General features: G+C 38.8%; 1 protein-coding gene across 2 annotated transcripts in view; it reads left to right on the top strand.

Annotated features, from left to right (window-relative positions):
- Nucleotides 1–17214, top strand: part of ATF6 (activating transcription factor 6) — a 236733-nt gene that overhangs the window by 79953 nt on the left and 139566 nt on the right. For both annotated transcript variants that reach the window (XM_010854686.1, XM_010854685.1), the window contains exons 11-13: nt 4911–5024; nt 6104–6203; nt 16314–16381. In XM_010854686.1, coding sequence (XP_010852988.1) covers nt 4911–5024; nt 6104–6203; nt 16314–16381 — 282 coding nt within the window. The remainder of the gene's footprint in view (nt 1–4910; nt 5025–6103; nt 6204–16313; nt 16382–17214) is intronic.

Here is a 17214-nt window from a genome sequence, read left to right as displayed (position 1 = left end):
TTCGTGAAGTGCAAGCCATCTCTCTGTCCTTGACCCAGAGCCTCCACTGGTCTTAATAAAAAATGGAAATGATTATTGATTCTTGGTTGTATGCAAGTCTCTATCGAAATACCTAAGATTATTATTAAGCCATTTGGTAGATTTAGGTGTTCGCCCATTAATTTGATATTCTTTCTTTTATTATTTTATATACTAAATAACAGATACCAAAAAATGTTTGTGAAACGTTTGAAAGCACCAAGTATGAATTTGTTTTAAACTGATTTTTAGGTGGTTTATTTATACTCAGCCATAACATTCGTGTGTGTGTGTTTTAATGCAGCTTACTTTATGTTATGTTTCATTTTTTCAGGAGAGTTATGACAACTGGTTCAAATAAAAAAGGAGTAGATTCTAATCTCGTAATTTATAATATTACATTTGTCTATCATTTAATAATTAACTGCATATATTTTTTCAGTCTTAGAAATGTGTGGTATATAAGATGACCATGTAATCTGTCAACCAAACCGAGAGACTTTTAATAATGAAAACTAGTACTAGCGTCAGTCAGTCAGTTCAGTCGCTCAGTTGTGTCCAACTCTTTGCGACCCCATGGACTGCAGCACACCAGGCCTCCCTGTCCATCACCATCCATCTGGAGCTTGCTCAACTCATGTCCATCGAGTCGGTCATGCCATCCAACCATCTCATCCTCTGTCGTCCCCTTCTCCTCCTGCCCTCAGTCTTTCCCAGCATCAGGCTCTTTTCTAATGAGTCACTTCTTTGCATCAGGTGGCCAAAGAATTGGAGCTTCAGCTACTAGTACTATTGTACCAGTGTAATAATTATGTCAGCATGTCAGGTATAAATCAGGACTTCTTAGATGAAGGCATCAACTTCTAAGGCATCAGTCAGAACCAGTATTTATTCCAGAAATTCTCATTAACTGTAGCTCCTTAAGACTGCCCTTTATTGCAGTGATTTATTTATTGAAATTTTCTCTATTGGTATGGAATGGTTTGCAGGCAGTCTGGAACTCTGACCATCTCAGGAGTAGTGTGGATATCATTGTTTCCAGATTGCATGTTGGCTTATGTTCTCCCTTTTCTTTCCTCTTCAATTCCGCCTAGTCCCTTTCCTCGGAGAAGGCAATGGCACCCCACTCCAGTACTCTTGCCTGGAAAATCCCATGGATGGAGAAGCCTGGTGGGCTGCAGCCCATGGGGTCGCGAAGAGTCGGACATCACTGAGCAACTTCACTTTCACTTTTCATTTTCATGCATTGGAGAAGGAAATGGCAACCCACTCCAGTGTTCTTGCCTGGAGAATCCCAGGGACGGGGGAGCCTGGTGGGCTGTCGTCTATGGGGTCGCACAGAGTCGGACACGACTGAAGCGACTTAGCAGCAGCAGCAGCAGCAGCAGCAGTCCCTTTCATGATATAATATTTCTCCTATCAGATTTTTTGTTTCCTTTTCCAAAGAATATTTTTGGCTGATAGAATAAAGCCAGTGAGCACAGATGTGCAGAAATCATTACCAGAGTTTATCACATGGAAATAAAATTATAAATCAGATTTATAGTTTCAAAAGTAGTTCAAGACTTTTTTGATGAACTTGACTTCAGTGTTTGTATTTTTGTGAGTATTCAGACCTGATTTTAAAATAACACATATATAAAGATCTTTGGTCTTAGTAGGTGGTTTTTTTTTTTTTTTTTTTTAGTGTGGTAAACAGCCTCTGGCTTCTTAAAAGCATTCAGAATTTACCAAGTGCAAGGCAGGGTTTTTTTCTTCTCCCTCAACAGTTAATTTGAGCTGATTTCTTTTTGTGTGTGCGTTCATTACCTGTGTACCACAATTGCTGTTTTATTCTGAATAACAACCCCCGTAGGCAGAAGAAAGGGCATCAAGAATGTTTCTGGTACAGCTGCAGGAAAGAATGGTGTATATACCCTCTGCTGTTGCTTTTTCCCACTTGTATGTGGCATAGTTAGAAGTCTTTAAGTTTTATCTAAAGTTAGTTTTCCACACTGCAAAAATTATTTTTGTCAAGGTGGCCACTGATTTCAGCATTGTCAGTCCAGTGAAAACTCTCTATCTTGATCTTTCCTCAGCATTTGGCTGTATAGATCACTCCTTCTTGAAGTATTCTCCTTTAGTATTGCTGCAGTTTTGTTTCCTCTGTTTTCATTGGTTCTGCTTCATCTTTGTAGGCTCCTCTTCTATCCAAATCCTAACGTATAGAACTGTGAGCTTTTTTTCCCTTTATGCCATAATTTAGCACACAGTCCATTTCTGTATATCGCGATGACTCTCTTTGATTTCCTGCCCAGACTTCTGAGTCTCCAAAGTCATATATCCAGTAGTTCCTTCACTTCTCTTAACATTTCGAACTTAACACCTGCACAGTGAAACTCTAGGTCCTTTTCCATACTCAGGTTCCACCCGCTTCTGTACAGCACGCTTCGTCGTTTCTGTTGCTCAAGCCAGAAACCCTGGTTCCTCCCTTTCAACAAGTGCTATTGATATTCTTTCCAAACATTATCTTGAATTGGTTCATTGTTTATCTTCACTGCCACCACCTTAGTCATAGTATCTTCAGCTCTTGCCCAGATTGCTATTGATCTCTCCTGAGAGAGAATTTACCAAGCGCAAGGCAGAGTGGTCTTCCACTCTGACTGGTCTCCCAGCTTCCCCTTTTGCCTCCATCAAAACTGGTTTTGGTACAATAGCAAGGGATACATATAAATTAAAAATATATCACTTCTCTACCTAACACCTTTTTGTGGCTTCTTATTACATTTAGTAATTCCTTACCATGATTGGTCTCCATCTTACCAAACATCTTGTGCCTCCCTCACTTGCTTACAATTTTCCGCTGGTGAGTTTTCCTTAATTCCATAAAGCCTCCCTTTTCCCACCTGCCTCTATCTAGAACACTCTTCCCCCAGTTTTTATAGGTTTGGCTTCTTGCCATCCTCTACGCCTTGTCTTAAATACCTTCTCCTTCTCGGACCATTTTATCTGAAGTAGGCATTGTCCTTTGGTTTTCTATCTCAACCATATGTTTTTTTCATAGCTCTTACCTCAGTTTGGATTTGTTCTCTGTGTTTGTTTTCTTGTATTTGGTCCATCTTCTCCATCAAGATCATGGAGGATTGGACTTCATTTCCCTGTTCCCTGTTGGAATTCCATCACCTAGCACAGTATCTGGCATATAGTTGGTTTTCAAAAATATCTATTGTTGATTGAAAAGCACAAATCTAGCCATGTCCAATTTTGTGTTTTTCTTTTTGAATTTTAATAAATCTAGTTTTCTAAATCCAGAGTATTGTATATAAAGAAATTCAAGACAGAATTCAGATTTCTTAGTAAGAAAGGTTAAAATAGCAGACTGACGGGAATAAATAGCAATAATATCCTCAACTCAGATTAGGATCTGATTAGGATTTTCAACCCACATTTTGCTCACTACATCACACCCTGGATATGAATTCACATGATATAGATCACTGTGATGATTAGGAAAGTATATTTTTTAAAGCTAATGGAATAACTGGTTAATGTCAGTCAGGTGTTTTATTAGGGATTCCTCCCTGATTCTAATATTTAACTTTTCAAGGCTTTTACTTTTCTCCTGCCAAGTATTTTATGCTTTTCCTTTCCCCTACCACACACAGATTTTTTTTTTTAAATTATTTTTAATTCGAGGATAATTGTTTTACAATATTGTATTGGTTTCTTCCATACAACAGCATGAAGCAGCCGTAAGTATATATATGTCTCCCTCTTGAACCTCCCCCTGCCCCCTCCAGCCTCCCCCACCCTCCAGGCTGTCACAGAGAACCGTGTTGAGCTCCCCGTGTGGCATAGCCACTTCCCGTTAGCTGTCTGTTTCACATATCTCACTGTACATGTCTCAGTGCTGCTCTCTCAGTTTGTCCTATCCGCTCCTTCCCCCGCTGTGTCCAGAGTCTGTTTTCTACCCTGTAAAGAGGTTCATCAGTACTGTTTTTTTCTAGATTCCATACATATGCATTAATACATGATATTTATTTTTCTATTTCTGACTCACGTCACTGTATAACAGGCTCTAGATTTATCCACTTCACTAGGACTGACCGAAACATGTTCCTTTTTATGGCTGAGTGATATTTTATTGTATATATATGCCACAACGTCTTTGTCTATTCATCTGTCAGTGGACATCTAGGTTGCTTCCATGTGCTGGCTATTGCAGATAGTGCTGTAATGAACACTGGGATATATACACAGACACTCTTTTAAGGAGACTGTTCAGTTCTCTTATCACAGTGTTGAGAATGAGCACAAACTTCAGTCCTGGTTACATAATACTTCACTGTCGGTCGTAAGTCTTTCCTGTCCATCAGTGGGTCTTTCCCCCAGTTTAGCTTCTCACTGTGTTACCCGTCGTGTTCCAGCATCACTGAGCATGCCTTGAGTTCATTGAAGATGTGAACTGTGTGTTATCATTATATCTCTAGTTTTAAGTACTTAATAATTGGGCAGTAAATGTGAACTACCGTGATAATCTCTTTAGAAAATTGCCAAATGATGTTTGTGCTATATGGTATATATTTCCCCCCATTTTAAATCACATTCACTTCTTGCTTGCAGTATCTTCTATTCAAAATATTTACAAAAATGTTTTTATGGAAGTACAGAAGTGTAGTTGATTTACAGTATTGTGTTAGTGCTGTGTGTACACACACACATTCCTTTTTAACATTCTTTTCCATTATGATTTATCGTAGGATACTGAATATAGTTCTCTGCTGTATAGGAGGACTGTACTGGTTTATATTTTTATTTTCATGGAAACAGTACTAGCAATGACTTTCTTATAGCAGACTTCCTCTTAGGAATACAAGACACAAGGCAACACATTTTGTACATTTATGTTTCAGATATGACCATTCTGTTTCAAATGACAAAGCCCTGATGGTGCTAACTGAAGAACCATTACTCTATATTCCTCCGCCTCCCTGTCAGCCCCTGATAAACACAACAGAATCTCTCAGGTGAGTGTTGTCAATTGTTACAGATATAGCTGATTGGGTTCCTGTGCTTAGCTGTGGAACCTAGACAGATATTAATTCAGATTAACCAAATACCTGAGAAAACTCTGAATTATTTCTTGCATAACCATAGGCAGGCATATCAATTGTTCAGCTTCCCCACCAACCTGATAAAGGGGGTATTGGGTCTATTTTATGTGATTATATGGGAGTTGTATGCTTAAATATGTCTTATTTGAAAACTAAAGAATGATATTAATATAAAAATTCAGGGTAAGTGTTAGATTTGTAGGTGGTAACATTCATATTGGAAGGTACCTTTTCAAATTAGGAAGGTAGTAATTTGAAGATATGTGATTCTGGAATCACTTTCACATTAGTGTATTTTTCTTTATTTACTCTTCCCTTGAATTTTTTTTCCTGTGATTTTTGGATCCTATCTACACACCTTAAAAACTGCTTCAGGTTTTTTTGTGTGTGTGTGTGGTATGTAGTAATCAACTGTAGAAAACTGAGTATAGTCTGACATCTCCACAACTGCTTTAAAAAGTAAGAAAAATAAAGGGAAGTTATATTTGAACTGGGCTTAAAAATTTTTTTTTTTTTTTCAGTTTTGGAAAATTTGGATTATAGTGCCTTATAAATTCTCTTCCTGAGCAGTTGATTGCTTCTTTTTCTTCTCCCCAAACAGCATGCGTTTCAAAGGCCTTGATGCGTCCATCTGTGGTTAGGAGCCCTATGACTTGTTCTGTGCTCTCCAGTATTTGTGTGTACATAGTCCAAGAGCAGAAACAGAAATACTTTGTGGAAAAACTTTTGCATTTAGTATTTATGTTTGGCAGGTATTTAGCTATGATTTTCTTTGAGCTTTGAACTCATGATTGAGGAGACTACTATATAAAAATGCAAGTCATTAAAAACAACTAACATTAAGTGTCTTCGCTTTCTTAAGTCAAAAGAATATTGAATCATTAGGCATTTGGAATGCTCTTTGGAACCTCAGAACATGATTAAATTCCTTTCCAATCAGGTGAAACATCTGTTTCTATGAAATATGTTTAATCAATTAAGCTGTTTTATAGGTTAAATCATGAACTTCGAGGATGGGTTCATAGGCACGAAGTGGAAAGGACCAAGTCAAGAAGAATGACGAATAATCAACAGAAAACTCGTATTCTTCAGGTTTGTTTCTGCTTGTCTTTAACAACAGTTGGCATATTTGTGGGCTTCCTTGGTGGCTGAGATAGTAAAGAATCTGCCTGCAATACAGGAGACCCAGGTTCAATCCTTGGGTTGGGACGATCCCCTGGAGAAGGAAATGGCAACCCACTCCAGTATCTTGCTGGGAGAATTCCGTGAACAGAGGAGCCTGGCAGGCCACAGTCCATGGGGTCGCTAAGAGTCAGACCCTACTGAGCTACTAACACTTTGACGATTAAGACTCTCACTTTCACTTGGCATACTTGTTAGAAGGCTTCCTGCAGGTGCATTGCTGTCTTCCCTGGATGACTTGGGAAGCTTGAACTGTAACCACTTCCTGCTGCCTCCTGCTGCTACTGGTGCAGCTGTCAAGGCCACTGAAGCCCTCCTCCCAGGTTTCACAACACTCATTTAGGTTTTATAGTGCTAGTGCTTCCTGTTCAGGCATGGTGCTCTTTCTTGCTCTGTCTCTCAAATTTGCTTTCAAGTCTGGAGTTGCTATGCATGGGTCTGCATCAGCTGTTCTTGGCACAAAAAACTTAACAAATGATACTGTTTATCTCCTCTGTTCTTAGAACTTTTCAAATGTAGGACAGCTTGGGATTGAAGGTACATCTCCATGGAGAGCATTTTTGTATTTAGACAGGTTATTGACAGCTCTTATTTAGAACCTGTATAGCTGGGCTTCTATCTTAAATTTTTTTTGTTTTTTACCACAAAGTACATTTATAGTCTTTCTGTCATTCCAGTATCTAATACTACTTCTGAATTACTTAGATTGACACATTGCAAGCTCCTAACAAATGTTACCTGTGGTAGTAATAATGAGCCAGGTGCTATTCTGGACTTTGGGAATATAGTAGAGAGTACTATAGAGTCCCTGCCTTCATGGAACTTACATTCTAATGAGAAAGATAAACTATAAACAAGTCAAGTGAAATAAGTCAGACCCAGAAAACATAAATACCGTATGATCTCATTTACATGTGGAATCTTAAAATTCCAGCTGACTAGGACAGTGTTAGGATGGCATCTTCATAAATGGGTGCTATTTGATGATGGAAATGACTTGGTATGGACTACACAGAGCATGTGAATAATGAAGCCATATGTTTATGTCTGGATTCACAGTTTTTAAACAATCATTTACTAAGTATTTTGCTTTACCTTGAAGAATATAAACTGTTGTTTCACTGACACAAATCAGCAAGATCTAACTTATGGCAAGAAATATTCCATTGAAATGCTGTGCTGTAACGTGGGAAAATGTAAATCTTTTTCACGGTTTCTATCAATGTGAAATAAAATTGAATTCTGACTTTAAAAAAAAAACAAAAAACAACACACCAAACTCATGGAGGTTGCCAGAGGTGGTGGGTGGAGGCCACAAACTTCTAGTTACGAAATAAAGAAGTCATAGGGACGTAGCTCACTGCATGGTAACCTTAGTTAATAATTCCGTAGTGTATATTTGAAAATTGGAAGAGAATGGATCTTTTGTGTTTTTGGTTGTGCTGGGTCTTCATTGCTGCTCACGGGCTTTCTCTGGTTGTGGAGAGGAGGAGCCGTTCTCTGGCTTTGGTGTGCAGACTTCTCGTTGCGGTGGCTTCTCTCGTTGCAGAGCACAGGCTCCAGGTGTGCTGGCTTCAGTAGTCGCAGCACGCGAACTCAGTAGTTGTGCTACAAGGGCTTAGTTGCTCCGCAGCGTGTGGAATCTTCCCAGACAAGCGGTAAAACCTGTGTTTGCTGCGTTGGCAGGTGGATTCTTTCTTTTTTTTTTTTTTTACTTTTTATTTTGTAGTGGGGTATAGTAGATTAACAATGTTGTGATAGTTTCAGGTAAACAGCTCAGGGACTCAGTCATTCATGTATCCCCAGTCCCCCCTCCCATCCAGGCTGCCACATAACACTGAGCAGATTTCCATGTGCTCTACAGTAGATGGCAGGCAGATTCTTATCCACTGTACCACCAGAAATCTGAGAATGGATCTTTAAAGTTCTCATCACGAGGGAAAAGATTAACTTAAAAAAATAAATAAGTATTTAAATACACTCAAAGGGCTTTCCTGGTGGCTCAGGAAAGAATCTGCCTGCAATATAGGAAACCTGGGTTTGATCCCTGGGTCGAGAAGACTCCCTGAAGAAGGGACTGGCAAACCACCCCAGTATTCTTGCCTGGAAAATTCCATGGACAGAGGGGCCTGGTGAGCTACAATCCATGGTGTTGCAAAGTCAGACCCAACTGAGCGACTTTGACTCACTGACTCAAAATTAAAAGTTATTTATAGAAAAAAACAGGGCTAGAGTTTGAATTGAGAGGTGAGTGGCAATTTTAGATTGGGTGGTAAGAGAAGCCTTCTCTAAAGAGATTCCACTTGAGTAAGGTATTGTCAAGGTAATTATTACCAGCTGTCACAAGTCTGGCGTGCTGCAGTTCATGGGGGGTCACAAAGAGTTGAGCACGACTTAGCAACCAAACAACAGCAGCTGGCCTCAAAATCTCAGTAGCCATTGGAATAGAAATTTGTTTCTCACCCACTCGGAGTTTGAGATAGCTCTCTAGAATGGCTTTCCTCCAAGCAGTGACTAAGGAACCCAGATTCTTCCACATTGTGGCCTCAGCAACTTGAAATCCTTTGCTTCTAGCTTTGGATGTTGAGGAAGAAAGTTTGGAAAATTATGCAAAATATTTTAGGGATAAGGCATGGCCTTTGCCACTGTTCCGTTGACTAAAACTCTGTCACTTTTCCTAGTCTCCCTTGCAGTAGGTTTGGCAAATGTAGTTTTCCTATGTGCTTGGGAAGAAGAGGGTTTTGGTGAGAACACTGCTTTTGCCATAGGCAGAAAATGGAGGAGCAAATAACGTAAAGATCTAGGAGAAAACCTGGAAAAACAGCTTCCAAAGCAAGAGAATAGAAAGTATTAGTGACCCTCAGGAGGAAGCAGTTTATGTATTTGAGGAACATCAAGAATTGGAATAAAGCTGGATTAAAAGCTTCCTTGGTGGTGCAGACGGTAAAGAGTCTGCCTGCAGTGTGGAAGACCCAGGTTCGATCCCTGGGTCAGAAAGATCCCCTGGAGAAGAAAATTGCAGCCCACTCCAGTACTCTTGCCTGGGAAATCCCATGGACAGAGGAGCCTGGCAGGCTCCAGTCCATGGGTTAGCAAAAGAATTGTACACAATTTAGTGACTAAGCATCAACAAATGACTGACGGAACTTGTCTCACTGGAGAGTGGTAATGACAAAAGGCTCACTGATGTGGGTTCAGGAGGTAAAAATAAAATGAGAAAATTACTTCAGGATGATTCCCATTAATGGAAACAGAGAAATGGAGTAGCTGTAAGAATCAAGACATTTCATTTTGGGGTGGGATATGTTTCACCAGGTTTACCTGGTTATATGCTAATAAAGTGAAATTGCTCAATCGTGTCTGACTCTTTTACGACCCCATGGACTGTAGCCTACCAGGCTCCTCCAATCCATGGGATTTTCCAGGCAATAGTACTGGAGTGGGGTGCCATTTCCTTCTCCAGGGATCTTCCCAACCCAGGGATCGAACCCAGGTCTCCCGCATTGCAGGCAGATGCTTTACCATCAGCCACCAGGGAAGATAAAGTGAAAGTAAAAGTCACATCCGACTCTTTGCAACCCCATGGACTATCAGTCCAGTCCATGGAATTCTCCAGGTTAGAATACTGGAGTGGGTAGCTGTTCCCTTTTCCAGGGGATCTTCCCAACCCAGGGATTGAACCCAGGTCTTCTGCATTGCAGTCAGATTCTTTACCACAAAGGAAGCTAATGGATATGCTAATGGAACGCCTTAACTATTTGATTATTTGGAAACTAATTGGAAGCAGTATGTATGTTCTAAAGTACATTAAAAGGATATTGAGAAACATGAACTTTTGACCATTAAGGGACTGTTTTCATCTATAAAATAATGAGGGTTAGTCTAAATGAGCTTAAGCTCTGACATCGAGAGTCTCTGATTATCCAGCGTGTGTTTCTCTGGGCCACTTACCTTTTGTTCACCTATTATAGCAACTTTATTTGTTGGCAGTACCTCTGGAGGCTACAGGCAATCATTACTAATGTCATAGTTACCTCAAAGTCCCAAAGCTGCTTACTCGCATTGGAATACAACGTCTGTTGCTGCTGCTGCTGCTGCTAAGTCGCTTCAGTCGTGTCTGACTCTGTGCGACCCCATAGATGGCAGCCCAATAGGCTCCTCTGTTCCTGGCATCCTCCAGGCAAGAATACTGGAGTGGGTTGCCATTTCCTTCTCCAATGCATGAAAGTAAAAAGTGAAAGTGAAGTTGCTCAGTCATGTCCGAGTCTTAGTGACCCCATGGACTGCAGCCTACCAGGCTCCTCCGTCCATGGATTTTCCAGGCAAGAGTACTAGAGTGGGGTGCCATTGCCTTCTCCAAATACAATGTCTAGTACTGCCAAAACTCACATCTGCCAAAGCCTATGCATTAGCTGCCTCCATGGCCAGAGAAAAAAACGAACTCTGTCTCCCTCTGTTTTCCAAATCTGGTGCAAGTGAGTATTATTGGTAGAGCCTAAATTATATATAGACCCTGGTAGCAAAAAAGTTTGGGTAATATAGTTGGGTAAAAAGGCTTTCATCCTTTGTTATACAGGGAGGAGCGAAAAGGGAGCAGGAAGAGACTGTTGCCAGTGGAGAATTCCACACAGCTGGCAAAGTGGGCTTTATGAAAAATAGGTTAAATCATTGGCCTAAATAAGTTTTTTGTCTTATCTTTTGACATATTTTTTCATGTTATTCTTTCCTGTTCATTAGATAAATAAGCAGAGAGTTAACTTTGTAAGGGTGCTTGGTGTTCTTTAATCTTACAGAAATTTTAGTGGAAGAGAAAGAATTTTGCTTTAATTTCATGGCTTTTGAACATTTGGAGATTTGTAGTTTAAAATCTTATCTCTTTCTCTGCTATCTTGGGTACATATATTTTTAGTAGGGAGCTTAGATAATGGTAAAAAAATGGGAGTCTTAGCTATTACAGAAAAAAGGAATGACAAGGATAAATCTATGTTTGTTAAAGGTTAAATGAAGTTCTTGGTTGGTTAGGGGAAGAATCATTCTGCTTCTTCTGCTGTTGTTGATACCAAAGCATATAAAGAATTCATCTGGTTTTGTTTTTTAGTATACAAAACCTGTATCTACTCTGCTTAGTCTTCTTTGCTAATTTGAACCTTCTTGTGCAAAGGACCTAATAGTCCAATAAGGTATTCTATAAATTTGACAAATGAACATTATTTTTTAAATTTCTGTCATCTCTAAGCCTTATATTCTTGATTTGATTTGTCCTATTTCATAATTCTACCCTCTTCCTGGACTGTGAGTTATTAGAAAAGATAAAGGGGCAAATTAGTAAAAATATCATTCCAAATGAAGGCAAAATAAAGACATTTTCAGACAGATAAAAACGGAGATAATTTGTCTCCAGAAGGTCTGCAGTGTAAGAAATACTAACATGAGTTTTTTAGACTAAGGGAAATGGTACCAGACAGAACACCAGATTATCCAGAGTGAAAGCACCACAGTGGGTAAATATCTGGATAAAAATAAATGGCTGTTTGTTTTGTTTGTTTTAGTATCTTTATTTTATTTGTGTATATCAAAGTCTTTAAAAGACTAGTATCTTAAAAAAAAAACTTTTTATTTTGTATTGGGGTATAGCCGATTAACAATGTGATAGTTTCAGGTGAGCAACGAAGGGGCTCAGCCATACATATGCATGTATCCATTCTCCCTCAGACTCCCCGAGGATGGCATCCAGGCTGCCACATAACACCGACAGAGTTCCATGTGCTATATGCACAGTAGGTCCTTGCTGGTTATCTGTTTTAAATATAGCAGTGTGTACCTGTCCATCCCAAGCTCCCTAACTAGCTCTTTACCCATTTTCTAAGTCTAAGTGTCTTTCTGTTTTGTAAGTTTATTTTTATCATGTCTTTTTAGAAAAAAAGATTTCACATGTAAGGGATGTCATATGATTTTTCTCTTTCTCTGTCTGACTTAACTTCACTCACTATGACAATCTCTAGGTCCATCCATGTTGCTGCAAAATGGCATTATTTCATTCTTTTTAATGGCTAAGTAATATTCCAGTGTGTATGTGTACCCCATCTGCTTTATCCATTCCTCTGTTGATGGACATGTAGGTTGCTTCCATGTCTTGGCTGTTGTAAACAGTGCTGCAATGAACATTGGGGTGCATGTATCATTTGAGATCATGTTTTTCTCCAGATATATGCCCAGGAGTGGGACTGCAGGGTCATATGGTAGCTCTGTTTTTGTCTTTTTTAAGGAACCTCCATACTGTTCTTCACACTGGCTGTACCAATTTAAATTCCCACGAACAATGTAGGAGGGTTCCCTTCTCTCTACACCTTCTCTAGCATTTATTGTTTGTGGATTTTTCGATGATAGCCATTTTGATAATTAACCGTGTTGAACATCTTTTCAGGTGCCTCTTGACCATCTGTATGTCTTCATTGGAGAAATGTCTATTTAGGTCTTCTGCCCATTTTTTGATTGGATTGTTTGTTTTGATGCTTTTAAGCATCATGAGCTGTTTGTAAATTTTGGAGACTAATCCCTTGTCAGTCACATCATTTGTAAATATTTTCTCCCAATCTGTGGGTTGTCTTTTTGTCTTGTTTATTGTTTCCTTTTCTGTGTAAAAGCTTTTAAGTAGGTGTCATTTGTTTATTTTTGTTTTTATTTCCATTATTGTGGGAGACAGATTGAAAAATATACTGCTGCGATTTCTGTCAGAGTCTTCTGCCTATGTTTTCCTCTAGTAGTTTTATAGTGTCCAGTCTCACATTTAGGTCTTTAATCCATTTTGACCTTATTTTCATGTATGGTATTAAAGAATGATCTTATTTCATTTTTTTCCATGTAGTGTCCTATTTTCCCGGCTCCATTTGTTGAAGAGACTGTTTTTTAATACTGTGTATTCTTGCCTCCTTTGTCATAAACTGACCATAGGTGCATGGGTTCATTTCTGGGTTTTCTGTCCTGTTCCACTGATGAATATTTCTATTTTTGTGCCGGTATCATACTCTTTCGATGACTATAGCTTTATAGTATAGCCTGAAGTCAGGGACCCTGATTCTTCCAGCTCCATTTTTTTTTTTTTCCTACATTGCTTTAGCTATTTGAGATCTTAAAAAGACTATTTTAAAAGCAAAACTTGGCAGCAGCTTGTTGTGGGGTTTATAGTTTGTTTTGATGTAAAATATTAGATAATAAGAACAAAAAGGGAGGGGGATAAATGGAATTATACTCTTATGAAGTTTTTATATTGTTCAAGTAATATTTGAAGGTAGACTAGTAGCTTAAAGATCAAAGTATAATCTCTAGAGCAACCACTAAAAATGAGCACAAGGAATAGTTAAAAAGGTGATATCCGCAGTAAAAATGGAATGCTAAAAAAGTGTATATTTCAGCCAAAAGAATAAACAAATAAAGAATAATTAGGATAAATAGAAAATATATACCAGGGTAGTAGAAACAAACTCAACTATATTAGCAATTAAAGTTAATGGCCTAAACTTATCAATTAAAAGGGAGAAATTATCAAACTAGATTTTTTAAAAGGGAAGACTCAACTATATGCTGTTTGTAAGAAATGACATTTTAAACGTAAAGACACAGACAGATGCAAAATAAAGGGTGAAGTGTATTTTATGTGCAAGCACTAAGCATTAGAATGCTGATGTGGCTATGTTAATCAAACAAAGTAGATAGGGAATATTACAGAAGACAAAGAAATTTTGTGTTGAGAGAAGGAGCATTAAATCAAGTTCTAACAATTCTAAATGCATAGGCTCCAAATAACAAAGTTTCAAAAACATAGTGCAGAAAAATGACAGAACCAAAGGGAAAACAAATCTACAACATAACTGGAGATTTTAACATCTTTCTCACTTCTATGTAAATGTCTCACTTTTTTTTTCTGATCATAACCTCGTGCTAAGTCCACAGAGCTAAAAATGTTGACGTTCACAGCCAAATTTTCATAAGTCCCGCTATTTATTGGTGTAAATCTTGAATAGGTAAATGGCATGTTGAGGTTCTGTTTGCCTGCTGTCTCTGTAAGTCACTCAGCTTTCTTTAAAGCCTACCCACTCATTTCTGAGTCTATGAAAAGAAGTCTGACTTTTTTCAGACTTCTGTGCTTATTTCATATGTGCCAAAGTAGCAAAATCATTTAAAATTCATCAGCTATTTAATCTGTTTATTTTAACATTTATATTATCCACTAGCTGTAGTTTAATTTTGGCTTTATTTGCTACTTCATAAGCATAACAGTAAGTATAATATTTTATTATTTAAGTATCTTTTTCTTTTCATTTTATGTGTGCTCTTTTTACTTTTGTTTAATGCATTTTTGAGCACTTACTATATTTAAGACCTACATTAGTTTTTCATAAAATAAGACCCTTGACTTGTTACAGAGCCAGGAATTGGAAACCCTCTGTTCATCCCTGCATATTGGTTCCGTCTACCACCAAACAAAATCGTTCCCTCTTCTCTTCCCTTAACCCTTTGTATATTCTTGTGTTTTAGCATTATACTGTATTGTCTTCCCAGTTACACTACAAGCTTCTTGATGGCAGAAATCAAATTCTGTAGCACCTGTACATGTAGTAGGCACATTCTATGAAAGTTTGATTGCTGAAGGAAGAATGGATGGATATAGTAACGAACAAATGCTAGTAATCTTGTGATTAAAGTTAGTTAAGTCTCTGACAAAGTAATAGTAAAGTCAATTCCTAATGTGCTCTTGAACTCTGATAGTCTTATAAAACTTCTTTGAAGATCAGTTTACAAAGCTGCCAGGGTATATAAGAAGACATAGTGCAAAGCAGATGCTAAGTGGGAGAGAAGTTTCTACCATAATCTATGTAGATCACTAATGGTTCCAGAAGGCAAAGAGTCACTGGTGAGATCTCTTAGTGATGGACTAGTCTATAGGTCTATTTATGCACGAAGACCTTTGTGTTTACTCAAAGTAAACTTTTCAGTTCAGTTGAGTTCAGTCTCTCAGTCGTGTCCAACTCTTTGCGACCCCATGATTCACAGCATGCCAGGCCTCCCTGTCTATCATGAACTCCCGGAGTTCACCCAAACTCATGTCCATCGAGTCAGTGATGCCATCCAGCCGTCTCATCCTCTGTCGCCCCCTTCTCCTCCTGCCCCCAATCCCTCCCAGCATCAGGGTCATGCGAAGAGTTGACTCACTGGAAAAAGTAAACATTAGGATCTAGTTTTGTTATGGACCTTTCATACTTTGGGCTTCCCTTGTGGCTGCAATGTGGGAGATGTATCCCTGGGTTGGGAAGATCCCCTGGAGAAGGGAAAGGCTACACACTCCAGTATTCTGGCCTAGAAAATTCCATGGACTGTATAGTCCAGGGGTCAGCAAAGGGTCTGATATGACTGAGCGACTTTCACTTTCACTTTCTTCTCATACTTTAGGAAATTTTCATTGGGAAAATAATTATTTGAGACAAACACAAGTTGTTAATGATTTCCCTGGTGGCTCTGACAGTAAGAATCTCCCTGCAATGCAATGGGTCTGGGTTTGATCCCTGGAGAAGGGAATGGCTACACACTCCAGTATTCTTGCATGGAGAATTCCATGGACAGGGGAGCCTGGTGGGCTATAGCCCAAGGGATCGCAAAGAGTCAGTCATGCCTGAGCAACTAATGCTTAAATTGTTATACATTCAGTAATACTTGTATGAGCTGGTCATAAAACCTGTGATACTTGGATTAAGTTTTGTGGCTATATCTTGAATCTTTATGGGAAGTCCCTTAAATGTCTTACTGTCCATAAGACACATCTTTCAGCCCAGAATATGACCAAATGAGTTCTAATTTGTTTATTGGTATTTAGTTATGTAAGCTTAATATGTCAGAATATTCATGAAAAAAACTTTTAAGAATACTTTAATGAAGTTTAGTAAATGTAAATATAGAATGAGTCAATATAGGAAACTTTTCGTATAATTTCATTATGTAACATTAACACATTTTCTTGTCTTTCAGGGTGCTCTGGAACAGGGCTCAAATTCTCAGCTCATGGCTGTCCAATACACAGAAACCACTAGTATCAGGTGAGAAAGCGTGGAGGCTCTTGGTTAAGGAATTCTAAATACCTAGTATTTTCCCCTGCAGAAGGAAATGGCAACCCACTCCAGCATTCTTGCCTGGAGAATCCCAGGGACGGAGGAGCCTGTTGGGTGCTGTCTGTGGGGTCGCCCAGAGTCAGACACGACTGATGCAACTTAGCAGCAGCAGCAGCAGTATTTCAGTAAAGTTGAAATGCACACTTTGCTTCCATCTTAAACTTGTTCTCCTCATTATATTATAGAAACAGATTGTTCAGTTATATGTAGTAACTTATAGATCTCTGTAACCAGAATATTTTATTCAATTACTATGTGTATGTTAAAAATATATTCATTTTTTGACACATTATTATGATGGCATATTATTTCTTCATTAGTTAAAAATGTTTTTAATCTCTTAGTTCAGTCGCTAAGTTGTGTCCAACTCTTTGTGAGCCCATGGACTGCAGCACGCCAGGTCTCCCTGTCCATCACCAAGTCCCAGAGCTTACTCAAATTCATGTCCATTGAGTCAGTAATGCCATCCAACCATCTCATCCTCCGTTTTTTCCCTTTCTCCTCGTGCCTTGAATTTTTCCCAGCATCAGGGTCTTTTCAAATGAGTCAGTTCTTCACATCAGGTGGCCAAAGTATTGGAGTTTCAGCTTCAGCATCAGTCCTTCCAATGAATATTCAGGACTGATCTCCTTTAGGATGGACTGGTTGAATCTCCTTACAGTCCAAGGGACTCTCAAGAGCCTTCTCCAACACCACAGTTCAAAAGCATCAATTCTTCTGCACTCAGCTTTCTTTATAGTCCAACTCTCACATCCATACAT

This window comes from Bison bison, unplaced genomic scaffold (genome assembly GCF_000754665.1).
Source record: "Bison bison bison isolate TAMUID 2011002044 unplaced genomic scaffold, Bison_UMD1.0 scf7180017864346, whole genome shotgun sequence".
NCBI classification, from domain to species: Eukaryota; Metazoa; Chordata; class Mammalia; order Artiodactyla; family Bovidae; genus Bison; species Bison bison.
Note: the sequence above shows the minus strand (reverse complement) of the source record. Positions and strands in the feature narration are given on the sequence as shown.